At 39.2% G+C, this 20,877-nt stretch overlaps 1 protein-coding gene across 2 annotated transcripts in view; it reads right to left on the reverse strand.

Moving 5' to 3' along the window:
* LOC122796236 (amyloid beta precursor protein binding family B member 1 interacting protein) overlaps window positions 1–20,877 on the reverse strand; it is a 1,476,726-nt gene that overhangs the window by 946,583 nt on the left and 509,266 nt on the right. For both annotated transcript variants that reach the window (XM_044064553.1, XM_044064552.1), the window contains one exon: window positions 14,448–14,577. In XM_044064553.1, coding sequence (XP_043920488.1) covers window positions 14,448–14,577 — 130 coding nt within the window. The remainder of the gene's footprint in view (window positions 1–14,447; window positions 14,578–20,877) is intronic.

Genomic DNA, 20,877 nt, shown 5'->3' on the forward strand with positions numbered 1-20,877 from the left:
ATGATAAATACGGAAGGTAACAGTGGTGTTGTAAAATACTGCAGAAAATATAAAACATTTTTTCATGTGAAAAAGATGATCATTTGATAAGTAACTGTGATAAGAGGAAATGTTACAATTGTGGAGAAACAGGTCATGATGCAAAAAGTGTGAATTGAAATGTTATAAATGTAATAAAATTGGGCATTTGTGGATGGATTACAATCTAGACAGAAAGAATGAAGAAGAAAATAAAAGTGAGGACAGTATACAGAGAGAAGCAATCCAACACACGACAAAGACGAAATAGGGAAGCAAGATTAGGGTAAGAATGAAGATAATGATAAATAGGAAAATGAAACAGAAGATAATATTGAAGAAGTTTCTGAAATAAGTGACAAGGAAGATATAAACTGGAAAACAGTGAAAGATAAAAATAATTCTATTGGCAAAAGAGTAAGACACAGAAAAAATAAAGTTTAAAGGGCTAAATGTAAAAGAGAAAAGGAAATGGGTAAAGCAAATGAAATAAATACTTCAGGTTATATCATTTCTGGTAAGCTATAACATAGACATAAAATGCAGATAGTATTAAAAATATAAGTAGAAGAATAGGCATCCTAAACTGATTTAGTAAGTGTGATATTGGTGTAATATTGGAAGATATAAGATTTCTGACATAAGAAGAGAGATTACAAAGAAACTTTGGGGAAGAGACATATTATGGAACCTAGGAAAAGAACTATGCTCTCGCATAGTTATACTTTGTAGGAAGACCGTGAAAATACTGACTGTAGCATTAGTAATAATGGGAAGATGATCTCAGACGGCATAATCTGGTATACAGAATATAGCATTGTATGTTTGTTACATGTAGATAAAGGGAAAATCTATTTCATAAAATACGGGATCATATAGTAATTAATATGAATTTATTATTAAAAGGAGATTTTTATTATGATTTGAGGAAAAAAAGAGGAAGAAAGGAAATGATGTTAAGAAAATTTTTAAAGTTATAGAAAGTGGCAATTTAAAGATTTGGAATAATAATTTTTGGACATATAATTGTAGTGTATAATACTGAAACAAATTATTTTTCTATATCAAGAGGATATAGCGAAGAGAGAGAGAAACTTGCAACAAGCTTTTCAGATCACTCAGCAACATGGATAGAGATACAAGAAAATAAGGAGTATATCAGACTGAAAAAGGAATTAAAAGAAAAATGAAAAAGTATGGGATGAAAATGGAAAGAAATTAAGTGCACAGTTATGGAAAGATCACATTCCAACTAGTGTCTGTTATGAAAATTGGTCCAAGTAATAGCTAGCTTTTAATGAAAAACATAAAATGTGTTTTTAGATTGGTAGTCAGATGTAAGAAAAGCAGAAACAAATGATACAACAACGTGCAGATATACTTTAAAGGATTTGAAAAGGAATGATAAGAGAATATTATATGAAAGAATGGAAAATATATGACAAGAATCAAGAGAAAATTATAGAATTACTATTTAAGAAAAGAGTACTTACAAGATAAAAGAGAAAAAGTATCAGCTTATTGGAGTAGCACAGTTAAAGAGAATTCTAGTATAATGAAAGAAATGAAAGATGACAGAGGAGAGGTAAGATCATCTTGGGAACAAATCATAAAAATCACAATAAATTATGTAAAGAAAATGTTTTAAGACAGAAAGAAAGTACAAAAAATGGCATCTTAAAAATTAATAAGAACAAGAAGATAAAGGACTGGAAAATTACATTTCCTTATATAAATTAGATAACGTACTTGGGAAAGTTAATTCATAGCCAGTTTCAGGATCAGATGGAATAGGATACCACTTTTATAAGAATTTTAAGGAGTGGCAGAAAAAAAGCACTTAGAAAAGTTATGAATGAATGGTTACATTAGAGTTTTATTATAAAGATTTGTGCAATGGTATACTTAAATTTGTATGGAAAAGTAAAACAAAAGTAAAATTGAAAATTGGAGCCCTACAATAATGCACAATGCAGATTATAAGATTTTTATGAAACGAATTCACAAAAGAATGGAAAGTAAAATGAAATGTATTATGGAAGACAGTATCTATAGTTTAAAGGGAAAAGGATATCAGGAATTATTATTAATAGTAAGGTAAACTGTGGATGATATTATAAATAGGAATGATAAGACCAAGATCATGATAGGAGATTTACATAAAGCATTTGATGCAGTACAACATGAACTTTTGTTGACAATTATGGAAGGGCATAACATCAGTGAGAAAATTAAGAATGCATGTTGTTCTGCATATAATAAAGTAAAACCTTTAGTGAATGTATGGTTAAGCAAAGAAATAGAGATAAAGAATGGCAAAGTTGAGGGATGTCCTACGAATAGCATATTTTTTGCATTAGTTATGAATGTATTAGTTAGACATGTGTGCTTCACTGTACAGTAATCATGAACCATGCACACAGTAAGTCGGCCTCCTACTGCTGCAAAAGTTATCATATCCCACTACCTAAATAATTTGCACAGCTGAATTTCACCTGCAGTTGCAAAAGTTCACAAGGAACAGTATACATTAAGTTAAAATCTATATAAGGCAATTTCCAAACCTCAAGCTAATAACTTAATTTGTGAAGTCATGCATTAGTGTGTTCTGTTTTGTAGTGTTGAATTTGGTGGAAGGATATCCCCACCCCCACTTATTTACCCACACTCACAGGCCTTTTACTGCTAAAGGTGAAGCTAAATTAACACTTTAGCATATTTTACTCTTATCAGTGTAATATACCCCTGGAAACGCAATGAAAAGCCCATAACCATAAAATTAAATGCTGTGACTCAGGTCAAGTATTTAGAGTTCAGAGACCTTGTCTTTGTTTCCATGAATGTTCTACCTCACTGATTGTTCTGAGGCTGTTCATCCCACTCCGTTCACTTCGCTCACTCCCCTCCCCTGCCCTGCCACCTATACCACCCATCCCCAGCACCTCTATTCATATCCCAAGCAAACTACTCCCCCTCATTCCTATGATCTAATTACATACAACTCTACCTTGTTCACACCCACATTTCAGTCACACCTTACAAACTTTTATATAACCAAACTTATCTGCTTTCCCTTACGTCCATCACCTTGAATTCACATCCCCTTACTATAATTCTTTGCATTTTACTCTAATCCACAGTCAGTAGAATCATCACCTCAAACTATCTTACATTAACTCCAGGCTTACACCTTCTCTTTTATTATACACACAAATTAACATTGCACTACAGTTTCACTACTGACCAATCACATCTTCCCCCACCCCCTCCTTACCACAGTCCACAAAGCAAAACACTTAACCACATTGTCCAATCCCTCCCTGAAGTCAAAACATTTCCAACATTACCTTAACCTGCTCACATATCACTAGATAACACATATCTATTTACACCTGATATTACATTCTAACTCACACATACCACTTTTACTATTTTTTAAACCCACCATCACAGCTGACATGCTCCTGACATGCCTAACCTCTTTACTATTAATTCTCAACCTCACTACAACTATACCCCACACACCTATACACACCTCTTTCAACCATCTCCCCAATAAACACAGCTTCTTACATATTTCCCCCCAGCTTTAACCTATACCCTCCCATTTTATTCAAACCACAAATTGGCCTCCTCACCATCTATGAAATGACACTTGACACCAGTACCATCAACTATGAATAAAAAACACTTCCCATGGTACTCAGTCCACATTACTTATCTACTCAAATGTTGAGACATACATCCTACCCCAGGCCCACCCTCTAATCTTAACCACAAGAGTAACCCCAAAGATTTAAACATAGTTACACCGAACCTTAGATGCATATGTAATGAAATAACCCCAATGTATGCCTGGAGTTATCAAAATAAACTGGACATACTAGCCCTTACCGAAACATGGCTATACCCCAATGTAAAAGACTCAGAAATAATACCTTCAAACTTTGCAATAACCAGAAGAGATAGATCTAAAAAAGGGGGAGGGATAGCCCTCCTATACCCCTCTACACTTAACATCACACCCCATACCAGTAATATATCCATCTTTTCTAATGCTGAGGTACTAATACCCTTTCTGAACCTCAACACATCAAAAATAATTTGCATAATAGTAATATATATCCCACCAGGTCACAATATACCAGTGTTGGAAAATATTTTATCCTGGACATCTGAAACAATAAACCTCAAAACAATAATCTTAGAAGACGTAAATATTGATTGGCAAACCATATCTTCCAACTCCCCCCAAAATAGTATAAATCTGTATGTTTTTTCTCAACTTATCAATACTCCAACAAGATTCAGCAAAGATCTTACCTGCCAGTCCACCCTACAATGGATCTTAGTATCCCACCCTGCACACTGCCTAGCTCCCTGAGCAATCATCTGCTAGCTTATTCCCTTAGAACAAATTCCCAACTAAGGGCACACACTGTAAAAATCAGTTAAGAACTCAACTAATTTTTGTCAGCGTAAATTCAACCATCTTCCACATTAGACTTGACATCCCTTAAACAACTACTCCTTAATGATGCTGTACTGTATAATAACCCCTTCCTTCACATACTTATACCCCAGCACTCATTCATATGAGAAGAATCAAAAAAAACTCAGCATCATGGCTCTCAAAGGAATGTAAACACCTGATGAAGCAAAGGGACCTAGCCGGGATAACCTGGAAACTAAACAGAGATAAACAAAATCATGTCAATTTCAAAACACTACATAACAAAGTGACAAAACTAATCAACAGAGATAAGAATACTATTCCAAGCTTCAACTCCAGCATAAAATTAACCCCAATAAATTTTGGCACTTTTCTACTTAACCCTGGAACAAACAGAGCACAACCCATCACCTGATACCCCTCCATCACAAATAGCAGACACCTTTAACAAGCACTTCGTAAAATCAATATCAGACCTAACGAGCACCCCTTATGATGGACCCCCCCCACCCTTCAACCTTGTTAGACATCAGCCCTAGACCATCAACTACTACTAACCCTGTCATTAATAACCCCTCTTACTCAACAAATTGTCTTAGAAACCACAATCTAATTTCAGCCCATACCCACTGACACCATTAAGAAATTACTACAAAAACTAAAACCCTGCTCCACCTCAGCTGATGACCTTCTACCACACTACCTAAAACCGGCTGTCAGCTCAATCGCCTACCCAGTTAGTATCCCTGTAAATAGGTCTTTATCTGACTCAGAAGTACCTACCATATGAAAACAATCCCACATCACCCCCATCTATAAAGGAGGCAACTCTTTTGAACCACCTAATTTCCATCCTATATACATCTTGTCACTAATATCCAAAATTCTTGAGATAAGTACCCATCAACAGGTAATGCAATATCTATTGCAAAACCATCTTCTAACCAAAACCCAACTTGGCTTCCGACCCAGACACAGCACAGCTACTGCTCTATTATCCTTTATAGACACAGTGAACAAGGTCAGAGATGCAGTATGCTATACTGCCTCAGTATTCCTTGATCTCTCCAAGGCCTTTGACACAGTGTCTCACCCCTTACTATTGAACACACTGTCTAACTTAGCCTTCTCACATAACATAGTAAAACGGTTTCAGAGCTACCTCAAGGATTGTAAACAAGCAGTGAAATGGTCCAATGAACTCTCACCCTTTCTCCACAACCCTAATGGAGTCCCCCAAGGCTTCATCCTCAGACCCCTACTCCAACATTTTCCCAAACAACCATCACACTGCCTCACACCCGGGGACCCACATTCAGTACGCTAATTCCACCATTATCTGTACCGCTCAATCACTACCAGAACTACTTTCAAAAACTTAACAGTCCTTTAATGGTCAAATCCTGGCTAAGAAATGCCCAACTCTTTATTAATCCAAAGAAGACAAACTCTTTCACGCCAAAAACACCTCCCCTGTCATTGGTCATTTCAACATCCTTGCAACCGACAGCACTGTCATAGAAATAGTGCAGGAAACCAAACTTCTAGGAGTTATCACTGACACACTTTCATTTGACTCCCATATACAGCAAAATGTAATGAAAACTCATAAAAAATTGAGACTCACATAGAAACAAACATTTCTTTACTGCAGCAACCAAAACTACCCTTGCAAAACCATTTCTATTTTCCTCCCTTATTTACAGTGCCCCTATCCTAACTTACAAACTTCTACCCTAAGCAAGACGGAACAGTGCTACAACAAAGTTGCAAAGTTTGCCACAAACTCCAGATATCATACACACCACTGTAAACCACTACTAGAACTAAAGTGGCTTGAACTCCCTAACCAACGTGCCTTTATTCAGCTGTCCGCCTTCCACAACTTTATTTTCAAGCCTAATGCCTGCCCTTCACAAGCCAATCTAGTCACACTTTACACACCAAATCGATCCCTATGATTATAAGACAAAAATATATCAGCTATCTCAAAACCCACAAGAAAACTAGGTCACTCTGCATTCTTACTCTCTCTCTACACTATGGAATTCACTACCTCTAGCTATTAGGTTTAGGCCTATTCTAACCCATTTCAAAGCCTCTTTAAAAAAATCATCTCAAAATACATGGCTCTGCACCTGCATAAAGCCTGCCTAATGCTCAGCTCTTTCCTCTTCTTCCACACTAGCCTCATCCTCCTCTTCTGTCACATTTCACTCTCTCACAGTTTGCAGGGGTCTAAAGCTCTCCTAATTCCATCTCTGTTTCTATACCTTATCGTTACGTTACTGCTCAAGCTGTAATGTCTCTATTCTTAACTCTCTCACTATCTTTCTGTATCACTAACTTTCTGGCTATTATTTTCCTAACTGAAACCAACATTCTATTTTTCATGTTGTTGTGTCTTTTGGCTTTTCCCGGTTAGGGGTCGCCACAGCGGAACTCCGATCCGCTAATGACTGGCAGTTGATTTTTACATGCCGAGTTGCCAGCCCTGCTGCACAACCTTCAGCGAAGGTATGCTCATTCTCGCATGTCTCCACGCAGAAGACACTTTAGCCAAGAATTAAACCGGACAGAGTCTTACTGTGTGGCGACAATGCTACAGCACCACCACTGCATGTACTAGAACAATTAATGTCATACAGTGCACTACCTACATACTACTTTTGGACACTATCTACTCATAGGCTATGTATATGGTTAGAATGACTATTACTATATATATATATTAACTCTATAGGATTGTCTAGCTGTGTAACCTTGTAACAGTTTCTTTCAACTTATTTTTGTATAGTATTTCTAAAGTCATTTGTATTGTATTTGGAGTGTTTCTCCCCAGGCCTCTGCTGAAAACGGGTTCTGTAGACTCGGTCAGACCACCCCGGTAGACAAATGTCAGATAAATAAAATAATTTCCACATGAAAGGTGCAACTTGTATTACTACATTACTTTTTTCCATAAACAGTGTTAATGGTAAATTTCTGCATAGTCTGTACATTAAACTGCAGTAGAAGTGTCTCTGCTCCAGTTTGTGCTTCACTGCCTTTATATCATGCTTATCTTCTACCTGCTTAAAGGTGTTTTCTGTGTCTGCCCCCCCCCCCCACTAACACATTAAGCTAAAGTTTCTGAAAGAGCTCCAATATTGCCTTTATTTAATTGTATGCCTCTCTAGCTAGCCTGCTTCTTTTTCTCAACTGTCCCAATTGTTTGCCGTTATTGTTTTCTAAGGCTGTATCTATGGTCTCCACCCCTTATGATGACCTGATTTCCAGAGTCCCTCCCTCCTCTCTTTCATTGCTACTGACTGTTGTACAAGTTATTTATGTACTCTTCTCACCCACTGTTTTCCACAGACCCATGATGCAGAGTGCCCATCCAACAAACCAGTACTGCCCTGGAGTAAAACTCCTTTACAATATATTGTCTCCTACTCATTTTCCAGGAGCTCAGCAAAGCTTGGGAGTCCTTGCCTGCATTACAGAAGTGTTTTACTTGTATCCCATGCTATCCAGGCAAAGTTAAGTTCCTTTGATTGCTAAATCTCACTTCACTTATTGCGAGTGATTGCTACCGTTTCCTTCTTTTGTGCGTGCATTTCACTCTCACTCCTCTCACTGTTACTGCTGTCTTGAAACTGCATTCAGCAAAGGATTTCCAGCTAAAGGATTTCCAGCTAGCTGTTTATGTGGTTTGTGGTAGCAATGCATTTGCAGGTCTCTTCTACTGTGTTTTTACATTAGGCTCACTAGTTTTCCATTTTCTTCTGTGCTGATATAAATTTTGCCGATATACATTTATTAACAGTGCCCTTTATAGTGGCAAACACCTAGAAAGAATGGTTCATAAAGCTGTACCATGTGAAGCAGCAATACAGCCCAAATACATTGTGCACCAACCAGCATAGAGCAGGTAGATGGGAGTCAAGTGGCAATACCTACAGGTTTAGTTGAATTCAATATTATGTAAACACTAAAGTTAGTAGAATTTTGTACTGTTTAGCATAACCTGCTCCATTAAAGCACCCTTAATAGCCTTCTAGCCCCAGTGCACCACCCTTGTAGCTCACAAATCAAAGGACTGGACAGTATGGATATGCAATTTCCTAACTTGCACCAGCTTGCTGGATATGAGCATCTTGAGACAATGTAGCAATTGTCTTGTTTACTGGCAACCATTTAATCCTTAAAGAAGCAGACACAGTATTTGAGAGGTGTACTTACACAATGACACCGGGGGCTAAACTCTCGCATACAACTTCACAACAGGTTATTGAAACCATGCACACAACACCCACCTCACACAGTACATGACCCACACATAGACTAAAGTAAGCTGAGGCACTTAAAAGCAATCTTCCTAAACACAGATTGCCTAGACCACCTGTTGTCAAAGCTATGCCTCAGCAAGCCCAATGGCAGTCAGGAAAAACACCTAACAGCACACATATGGTCACTCTCAGTGGAGCCCCAAACACTATGTCCCTAAGGCAAGCAAACCGTCTTAAATGGGGGAGTCTATTGGATGATGCACTGATGCCCCTCTAACCAGGCTGAACTAGGAGGAGATAACTGTTAATTGCTTATCAGGTGCCAGAATCTGGCAAATCACACATGCATTCAATTCATTACAGCACAGGTACCAGTATGATTCCATCATAGTTCATGTAGGTGTAAATGATCTGAGATGTACCTCCCGGGACTATATGAAGAGAGACATTATACAGCTTTCACATTGTGTGTCTTAGGCTTGTATGAGCCTAGCACTGAGCAGTATATTACCATCACTGAAGATGATGCCAAAATAGGAGCACAAAATTACCAATTTCAACAACTGTCTGTCTTTCTGGTGTCACTCAAAGGGGATCCAATATTTGTCAGTCTGGGAGAACACAGTTAACAGACCATGTTGCTTTGCCAAGAATGGTCTCCACCTCTCCCATCTAGGCTTTCAAATACTGGTTAAAACGTTATCCACCCCCATAGTGCCTTTTTTAAACAATGCCAAAAAGACAAACCTACCGACATAGCAAAATCAACAACTGAACCTGAAGGTGTTACTGCTCAATGCTAGGATCCTAAACAGAAAACTACACTCCCTCCAAGCCCTCCTCACATTCAAGAATACAGACATTTATGCAGTTACAGGCACTTGGTTTAAAGCAGCACAGAGTATCCAGGCAGTGCAAGGTTTCATTGCCTTCCACACTTTTAGACCAGTAGCTGCAGAGACAAGGGCTAAAGGATGAGATGTCTCAATGTATATCAGTAGCAAGCATACATCTAGGGTGATCAAACAGGGTAATACACTGGAGTTCCTCCACGTGCAGATCACCATGGACAAAATCCTGTACCATATTTTAGCCAGCTACAGGTCACTCTCCATGTCATAAGAATCTTACAATGTTGGACATACTGAAGACACCATCAAACCTATCACACTACTCATGGGAGACTTTAATTATCCCTCTATAAACTACGAATCCTACACAGCCTACACAGCCTCAAATACACAGGCATGGAGATTCCTGGACTTCGTAAATACAAACACCCTTGACCAAATTGTGAAAATGCCCACTAGAAGCTCCAACATAATGGATCCCATGATTAACAATATGGGAGAATGCTGCACTCCCCAATGTCTCATCCTCCCTGGTAAGGTCTGACCATAATTCTGTCATCCTTGAAATCAAAATCAATTGTGTAATCCCATTAAAACCAGTAACGTGATCTATTAAAAAGCAAATTACCTTTTATTAAGTGATGGATTGTCACAATTCTATGTACCTCCAAACACAGAAAACACAACTGCCTAAGCTGAATTGCTCTCAAACTCTTTACAGCTATGTCAGTGGCTGCATAGAGGCTGCTGTACCCACCAGAAGCAAGCTCAGGACTAGCCCTATAAACAAACAGCCTGGTAAAAAGGATATTCAACAAAAAGAAAACAATTATGGCAAAAATCAGGAAAGGTAATTCCCATAAAGATAGAAACTCCCTCCTCAAAGTAAATAGGCAACTAAGAGGGCTAATTAGGTCAAGCAAAGCCAATTTTGAGGTCAAGTTAGCCTCCCAGGCAAAGGATAACTACAAGGCTATCTACAACTATGTCAGAAACCTCGAAGGCAGCACACCGCAATGTGCTGAACTGCTGGTTAACAGTGCTACATTCACTGAGCCCGGCGATATAGCAAACTTGTTAGCAGAGAAATTCAGTTCCAACTTTCCTCCCAATCACCCCCAACAATCCTTTCAAAAATTCTCTCAAACATAACCCCTCCAACTATAAAAAGGCTGTACTCACTAAAGCCAAGAACACAGCCTCACTGTGCTCTGATAACACTCCAGTAGGCCTCCCGAATAGTCTAAAATATGACTTATCAGTACCCAGGCCTGGAGTCACTATTTAGCTATAGTTTTAAAACAGGCTTTGTGCCATGTGAATGGAGGACTGCAACAGTCATCCCCCTTCATAGGGGATGACCTTCAACAGATCCTGGAAACTACAGACCCATTAGTCTAACTAGTCATATTTGCAAACCCATGGTAAGACTTATCATGGAAATTATACTAAGATATAGGTGACCTCCATACACTTTATCCATTCCAGTCTGGCTATGTCAAAGAGGGTCATGCTTACTGAATCTGGTGGACTTCTTTTAAAAGGTCACTAAGGCAATGGATAAGAGGAAAATGGTCCATACAGCCTATCAAAATCTGGTTAAAGAATTTGATACAATACCCCACTCAAACATTGTCAACAAACTTATAGAATTAGATATAAACCCCTTTATAACACACTGTATACGTAGCTGGCCCACTGATAGGACCCATGAGGTTAGACTCTGTAAGGCCACCACCACAAAGAGGCCTGCTACTATGAGAGTCTGCCAGATCTCTGTGCTTGGCCCACTCCTCTTTGGAATTTACTTCTCGGATGTCAATGTCAATGCTAAAGGCCTTTGGTTGACCAAGTTCACAGATGATTGCAAATGGGAACAGTCAATGAATCCCCCTAAGATGAGAACACCCTTCAGGAAGGTTTAATACACACAAACAGTTGGTGTCAAAGCCATGGCTTAAAACTCAATACTAAGAAATGCATTATAATACCTTTTGGGAAGTCTACTACCTCGGGTAACTACATCATTAATAAAACACCCTTGATTTACTACTCAGGAATATGAGAACCCATGTAGATAGCAACCTAGACTTTGCCAACATGTGTCCAAGATAGTATGAAAACCCTTCTATATTGCTCAACTTATAATAACTTATCATTCCAATGACATGCATCTGGAGCATTTCTCCCCGGGCCTCCGCTGAAAACAGGCTCTGTGGAACCTAGTCGGACTTTCCCGGTCAACAAATGATAAATAAAAATAAAAATAAAAAATAAGCAAGAGCACAGCATCTAGGTCCACAGAAGTGATCACGCCCCTCTATTCATCAGTCAGCAGACCCCATCATAGAGTATAATGCCGCATTTGGTAAATATCTGACCAGACACATGCAACAACTGGGAGATCCACAAAGGTTCCTTACAAAAAGAAAACAGGCAATAAACAGTTTCCCATGCTGATCACCTCAAAGGCCTGTCTCTTTACTTGGTATCACACAGACTTCTGAGAGGTGATTTTTGCCTGGCATACAAAGGCATCCCTGGACCCTATTTTGATGAACCTTTTGCACATCCGCAAAACAAACAACATCAGAACTACTACATTAAAAGACTAAATTTTGCTTGCAATATAAAATAGGAGATGTTGGAAAAACAGATATGTTTCTGAAGCAGAGTGCCTCCCTACCCCTACTAAAGCGTAACTTGGACCAATGGATGGGTAATCAGAAATCTACCCCTGGTCTGGCTCTTATGTCTGTGATGGACAGAGACAGTCTGTAAATCACAACCTATGTAAATCAAATTTGTGGATCATCATACCTCTCAACCATGTAGAGCAAGAAACCTGGACAAAGCCACAAATAATGGGGAAAAGGTATAAAAATAAATATTGCTCTTGCAAACTTAGAAAGTTAACAGGTTTTACATTAGCATGAATTTTCTTAAAGATATGAAGTCTGAAAATCAAACGTCTGCCATTATTTTCTCACGTCAGTCCTTAATGATTTGCCAGTAAGCTACAATTTTATGAGAAATGGACCAAAAAATGAGTAAAAATTCTGGACATTCTGCGAAAATCTGGACACTTGAGAGCTTTGTGGGTCATATTTGGGTTGCACGGCTAGGCTTATAAGGGCTCTAGTGGTCATTAGCGTAGTATATACCTATGAACCTCTTCCATTATGTTCTGCAGCTTGCTCATGCATATGTTCCAGGTCATGTCTGAAAAGAGTCCTGGGAACATTTTGCCAATGCAATCCATTGATTCTATTATTACAACCCCCCCCTCTTCTCAGGTTTCACCAAGCAAACATTTTTGTTATGGACTAATTCATTCAACAGCATTAACAAATAAACAAAGGCTGTTGGTATGCTTTAACTCCTGTTATGAGAAAGTGTAATGCAATGCCTATTTTAATGAGCAAGTCTGTATCACTTTGGAAAGAATAAGCAAGCTTTTCCAAAATACAAAAACACAACAGAATGGATTTAAAGACTACTGAGAGCTGAAGGAGGACATGTTGATCCTCCTCATCTGTCTACACATATCAAAGAGCTGAGAGTTCCATTAGAATGGAGACAATTCCTTTTTATAGACTTAGCTGCTACTGCAATACCAAATTAACCACATTTTTAGGCTACATAACTAAGCTTGCAGCATAAGTGTTTGATACCAAAATGCAGACAGTAATGGAAATAAATAAAACAGATGACAATAAAACAACTGCTCCACTAAAAACATTTTTATAAGGGGCTTCATCCACCCCCCCACATTTCTCCATACTGGGAGCACTTTCCCACACACTACCACTTCTAGCATATACTAACTCTAACAACACCATAAATTGGAATTAGGGAAATTAAGAGAATTTTGGACTTAGTATACATTCAGACACAATTTTACATCTTTGCAGTTTACGGTATCAAATGAATCTGTGTTGAATAACAGTTGTGCTTCGCAAGGTCTGGTCCTAAGTGGTCACACCTTTTAGAAGTGCTAGATAATTTTACTGCATATACAAATACAACATAACATTTCAGTTCACTCAAATTTTAAAACAAGGGTGTCTGAAAATATGAGATACCAATCCTAAAGGGCAATCTGTAGTCATGCATCCCTATGCTTTTGATTTGGTTTTAGTGTGCAACAACAAAAATGCATTTCAGCTGAGCACCAGCATTCTTACCTTACAAATGTGTGCTCTCACTATACTAAATTTGAGACTTACCAGCTCTGCTCCCTTTACCCTTCACAGTAATGGAGTACAATGAAAATGACAGTGCTGTGTGAGAGTACAGTCAATTGTCAACAGCATTATATATAGAAAACCTGTTTCAGTTAGTAATTTACTTTGTTGCATTACACTTCTCCATCTGCAAAGACATGCATAAATTATAGTTTCAAGGTATGGGGTTCGGTCTTAAGATTACTGTTTGACAAACTGTTTTGTCAAGGCACTATAATTCCTTCTACACATTACTCTGCTGCTGAGGTCTGTGGATAATAAGCAGTCTGTCCATTCACATTTCACATTTGTTATAGAGTAAACTTGGGCTAATAATATAAAATTAAAGAAAGAAAGCAAGGGCCCTGTACAAATTATGGCAAAACTGCTCAGTTTCTGAAGTATACACTTTCCTGTCTGGAAAAAAAAAGTTTTGAGTTTTGTGTATCTCAAACACAGAAAATGGTCTAAATTTAAGAGGTCAAGCTTGGACATCAGCTGTGTAGTTCTTACTTTTTGTTTCAGAAAAATCTGTGCACTTTACCATCTTATCAATAAAGGGGGCAACCTCATTTTTTTCCTTCAGTCAAACTTAAACAGTAAGCATCAACATAACTTTTCTTACCATGCAGATCTTTAAACCCAACTGAGATATTATAGTCAAATGTGTATGGCTGGTTCTGCTCAGATGAAAAATTATAGTCAGATATGTGGGCACGAGTCTGTTCAGCTGGAGGGTTCTCCACTCCTAAACTCTGTTAGGGAATAAAAGAGATTATTTGTAATAAACATCATACACAGAAACTAAAATATCTATGTTAAGTTCTAAGACAAAAGCCATTGCAGACATAGTAATCTAAAACAGACTGAAAACATTCAACATTTCATACTGCCGCCTACCAAGAATTCAGGTAAATGGCAGGAGATTAATAACAGGAAAGACCAAGACTGTGGCCTATTCAGTATGATGACAGTTCTGCACAAGTTATTTAGCTTGATGGCAAAGAAGAAATAGCAGAAGTCCCATAATTTGCGTGCCAAAGCATGGACTTCAATGAAACCTACTGGGTTAGACAGATGCAGTTTATAGGCCACATAGCAAAATGGTGAAAATAATATATAAATACAGACCTAAATCCTATAACTACTGAAATAATCAGCTTTCAGCAGGAAATATTACTTATAGGTGGGGATTGGATTTGCAGCAATGAAGATGTATCTGGTGGGCCCAGAAGGGAAAATATAACAAAGGAGGGTATATTTGTGAAGAAATTTATGAAAATATTTGGCATGGAAGATGTGAATTCAATAGTAGGAGTCTGGAGTGAATGTACATATTATTCCCCAAGATACAAAAACTGATCTAGACTATGTAGAATATATACTTCACAGGAACATGGGCATTTAATTGAAAGTTCTGACACATATCCAATAACTATTGCAGACGACATGCCAGCAATAACCAAAATAAGAATGCAGACTAATGAAATAAAAATTAGTCACTGGCGCTTTCCTACCTGCATGTCGAAAAGAGAATTTAAGGAATGGGAGTTATTGGAGAAGACAGAAATTTATTCTAAAAACCTAGATAGGGAGTGGAATAAAATTAAAGTTGAATTTAAAAATAGGGTGGAAACAAAAGAGATATGGTTAAGAAGTAACAAGAATTATTTATAGAGACTGACAAAGGTTGAAGTATTGCAGAATGGGAGACTCTCACAGAAGAAGAAGCAATTGCAGAATGCCAAGCAGAAAAGAAGGGATTACCTCAATAATATGTATGAGTGTAGAAAAATTGCTGTCAAGCTTTTTTGATAACTCCAGAGCACAAAAACTTTTATCACATCTCAGGCAACAGAAAGTAGAAAGGGTTGTCTCTCAGCTTAGGGAGCCTATAACACAGAAGATAACTAGATATCCTGTAGAGGTACTAGAAATACTTCAAACATTTTATGAAAGACTGTCTAAAACAGAGAAATATGTAAATCAAGAAAAGGAACAAATAAATGGAAATGTTTGTGGAAGAATTAAATATGCTAAGGTAACACGTAGATGAGGCTCAATTATTAACAGGATAGGAGGAGCTGAGATACAAATGGTGATGATAAGCCCCCAGGAATAGATGGTATTTGTGTGGAAGTTTGAAAGCTAGGATGAAAAAAAACTGACAAAGAGGAGGAGAAGCACCAACATCCTGGAAGAAAGCGGTAGTGGCTGTAATACCTAAAGAGGGTAAAGGTCCATTAGACCCAGCTTCATACAGGGCCATTTCAATTTTAAACCATGACTATTAAGTGTTTATGTCTATAATGGCTAAACGAATGACAAAAGTGATGCCAACATTGACAGATATGGACCGATGTGGTTTTGTGGAGGGAAGGCACACATTTGACAACATTAACAGCGCACTGATGATCTAGACAGAAGCAAATGTAAGAAAATACCACTGCTGTTGGTAGGTCTTGATGCAGAGAAAACATTTGACAGAGTAAGCTGGGAGTTTATGAGCAGGGCAATAGAAGAATTTGAATTCCCTGAAAAAATTATAAGGTTGATTAGGAAGATATATGAGGGATCAGAGGTGAAAATTAAAGTGTGTGGGTTCCTCTCTGATAATTTCTGTTTGAGCAGAGGAACCAGGCAGGGGTGTCCTCTTTCCCCCTTTGTTATTTGCATTACATTTAGAGCCAGTGGCAAAGAAAATAAGGGACTCAGAAATTCAAGGATAGAATTGGTATGGTAATCAAGAAAAGCTGGCTCTATTTGCAGATGATATTTTATACCTGATAAAACCAGAAAAGGACATTTCAATGTTGTGGAACATTTTGAGGCAGTTTCAAATTTTTTTTGGATACAAAATTAATGAAGCTAAAACAAAGGCAATAGCTATAAATTATGTACTCACACACAAATTGGTTCAGCAGTATCCATCTTTATGGAGACATGATAAAAATGAAGTATTTAGGAGTATGGACTAAAAGGATTCTGGTGTGGCAGCCAAGGATATGTGGGAAGAGACTAAGCAAAAGATAATACAAAAAAGTACAGTTTTGTACCTACCATAAATGTAGATGTTCGAAGATCCACATTGCTGCAGTCCTAACACTTGGGTAGTCCGCTGTCCCAGTCGGCCCGAATACCAAAGTATAAGGCTGACGTCGGTCAAGGCGCATTTGTCTGACATCAGGACGTCAGGGTACAAATGCGCATGACCGACGTCATATCCTCAGTCTTTTCTTGCCCCAGATGTCAGAAGACCCTAAAAAGATAAGGCCAACACCAACAAACACCAAACACTCCTGTACCTAATATATGTACAATATATACAAATTTACAAAAATAGAACCCCACCCACACAACCACCCCTAAACACAGAGGGGAAGGAGGGAGGGTAAATTGGACTGCAGCAATGTGGATCTTCGAACATCTACATTTATGGTAGGTACAAAACTGTACTATGTTCTTCATCTCACATTGCTGCAGTCCTAACACTTGGGTAGAATCCCAAAGCAGAGGTAAGGGAGGATGGCTAAACTATAATGAAGCAGGAGCTGCCAAAATGCCCTGCAACACAGCAGTGGCAAAACCAGCCCTGGATTTAGAATAGAGAGGAAGGTGGTAATGCTTGGAGAAAGTATGCACTGAACTCCAAGTAGCTGCCTCCAAAATATCCTTAGTTGCCACCCCTTAGAAATGCTGTTGAAGTGGCAGTAGCCCTAGTGGAATGAGGCCTAATCCCAGCTGGAATCTCCTTGCCATGATGGGAATAACAGAATGCAATGCAAAACCCAATCCACTTAGATATAGTTTGTTTTGACACAGGCTTGCCCTGAGAACTCAAAGCAAAAGAAACAAACAACTGCTGAGACTGCCTAAAATCCCTAGTCCTGCTTAAATAATAACGCAACTGCCTGTGTACATCTAAAGTGTGCAAAATCTTTTCCCGCCTATTTTGGGGATCTGCATAAAAAGTAGGCAAATGAATAGTTTGGTTTAAAGCCACACTAGAAACCACCTTAGGCATAAATGAAGGATTAGTACGTAATGATACCCTATCCTTATGAAAAATCAAAAAAGGCTCAACCGCCATAAGGGCCTGCAATTCAGAAACCCTTCTTGCAGACGTAATGGCCAACAAAAAAGCAGTCTTCCATGACAAGTATTTCAATTCAGCAGTAGCCGCAAGCTCAAAAGGTTGTAGAGTAAGTTTCTCCAACACAAAATTGAGGTCCCAAGCAGGAGTAGGAGCTCTACGTGGGGGTCTTATATTCTTTGCCCCTCTAAGAAATTGCTTGAACAAAGGATGAGAAAACAATGGTGGGTCACAATCATAGTGAGCTGAAATTGCTGCAGCATGAATCTTAATGGAAGAGAAAGACAAACCTTTGTCCAATAACTCAGTAAGATATTGAAGAGCCACCCTCAAATTAGGCTCAGAAACATCCAAATTCTTTGCTGCACTCCAAAATAAAAATCTCTTCCATTTTTCTGCATACACTTTACGTGTACTAGGTCTTCTGGCTTCCATAATCACATTCAAAACTTGTTGAGGAAGTTGAGACCTGCTGCGGTTCAAAACAGAATATGCCAGGCTGTTAGATGAAGAGAGTGAAGCTTGACATTGAGTAGATGACCGTCCCTCTGAGACAAAAGGTGTGGAAATAAAGGTAAAGGCCATGGAGGCTTCCTTACCAGATTCCTCAGTAATGGGTACCAGTGTTGCTGAGGCCAATCTGGAGCTATCAAAATCATCCTTGGCTTGTCTTGTCTGACCTTTAGGAGTACCTTTGGGAGGAGAGGCAGAGGTGGAAAGGCATACACATGAAGATTTTCCCAACTGAACGAAAGAGCATCCACTTTCCAAGCTGTGTGATGAAACCTTTTCGTGCAAAACTTTGGCAGCTGGTGGTTTAGTGGAGAAGCGAACAGATCTATGTCTGGAGTTCCCCATGACACTGTCAATTTTCGAAATACATGAAGATCCAGTTTCCACTCGTGGGGATCCATGATTTGCCTGCTTAACACATCTGCTAAGGAGTTCTGTGCTCCTGGCAGAAACCTTGCCTGAAGAGTTAGTTGCAAGCTGAGCGCAGTCTCCCACAAAATCATTGCTTGCCTGCAGAGAGGATAAGAATGTGTTCCCCCTTGCTTGTTGATGTACCACATGACAGTTGTGTTGTCTGTTAGAATCAACACCTGCCCTGGAAGAAGTAACTCCTTGAAAGCCATCAATGCAAACTGGACTGCTAACATCTCCTTCATGTTGATATGTAGATGTTGTAGTCTGGCAGGCCATTTGTCTTGTATCCACTTTCCATTCAGATGAGCTCCCCAAGCTATGTCTGAGGCATCTGTCGTTAGAATCTGACTCGCCTCTGGCCGGGTCACAGAGAGTCCCTTGTTTAGGTGACATTCCTGAGCCCACCACAAAAATTCCTTTTGAATGCAAGGTATTATTGGAATGACAGTGTCCAAATCCTGGCAGTGCTGTGTCCATACATTTTTTAGATACCATTGCAGCTTCCTCATATGCAGTTTGGCATTGGGAAGCACCAGAATACAAGATGCCATGAACCCTAAGGCTTGAAGGACTGTCCTTGCAGTCAGCCCGGACTGAAGAGATAGTTGATGGAAGTAAAGGGAAAGATTCTTTTGTTTGTCCGGGGTTAAAAAGGCCATCTGGGCTGCTGTATTCAGTCTCACACCCAGAAAGCACATGTCTTGAGAGGGTACTAGACTGGACTTTATTTCGTTCACAGAATACCCCAGGCATCTTAGCACTGCTATCACATATTCCAGATGCTGAAGAAGCTCGTCCTTTTCTTGAGCCAGAATCAGACAGTCGTCCAAGTAAGGATAGATTTGTATTCCTTTTAGCCTGAAGAAGGCCACAACTGGAGCCAGAACTTTTGTGAATACTCTGGGCGCAGTAGATAAGCCAAAGGGCAATGCAGAGAACTGATAATGGGAATTTCCAGCTCGGAAACGCAGAAACTTCCTGCAACTGAGTCTGATAGGCACATGAAGGTAAGCCTCCTTGAGATCTAAAGTTACCATCCAGTGATCCTTGCCCAGCAGAGGTAAAAGCTGTTGTAACGTCAACATTTTGAACTTGGGAATGTCCAGATAAGTGTTGAGGATAGACAAATCCAAAATTGGTCTCCACGTGTTCCCCTGTTTTGGTACTAGGAACAGGCGAGAATAAAATCCTCGGCCCCTTTCTGGCACAGGAACCGGCTGAATGGCCCCTATCTGGAGTAACAGAGAAATTTGCTTGTGAGCCTCTTTTCTTTGTATAGGAGGAATGTCTGGCATGCCTTTGAAAGGAGGCAAGGTATGGAAATAAAACCTGTAACCGTGGTGAATGATATCCAATACCCATCTGTCTTGGGTAATAACACTCCAATTTTCTTTGAAAAGTGCCAGCCTTCCTCCCAAAGGTGCTGCCAGACGAGAAGGCTCTGGCAGCTGAAAAGGCAAGTCATTGGGTCCGCTTACGAAAGGACTGACCCCTGCCCTCACCAGAAGACTGGGCAGGCGAACTGCCTGTTCTAGGCCTAAAAGAACCTTGAGCTCTGCCCCTACCACGTCTAGATCTACCCCTAGACTGAGAATCATAAGAAGGATAAGTCCACCCCTTAGTAGGCCAATTTCTACTAAACTTTGGAGGCTGAACCTGCAAAAAATCTTTAACAGTCTGCATAGACTTAGCCTTGTCCTCCATTTTCTACATTAAAACTGCTTCCACAGGCGCACCAAATAACACATCAGATTGTAAAGGAGCATCTAAAATCCTTGTCTTTACATGTTCAGCTAAATTCTGATCCCTCAGCCAGGCGTGCCTGTGAAGAACAGAACCAGTGGCTGCCACCCTCGAAGAGGCCTGTACAGCATCAAAACCACATTGCAAGGAATGCTTACCCACCTGTTCAGAAACATGAACTAAATCCTGCAACTCTTTACACTCAATACCTTCCGCCAGAGCATCTACCTTAGACTTCAATTGTGAAAGGAGATAATTTTGGTATTTCAACATGTGAAACTGGCAATTCAAA

This window comes from Protopterus annectens, chromosome 3.part0, assembly GCF_019279795.1.
Source record: "Protopterus annectens isolate FY-2018-M chromosome 3.part0, PAN1.0, whole genome shotgun sequence".
NCBI lineage: Eukaryota > Metazoa > Chordata > Ceratodontiformes > Protopteridae > Protopterus > Protopterus annectens.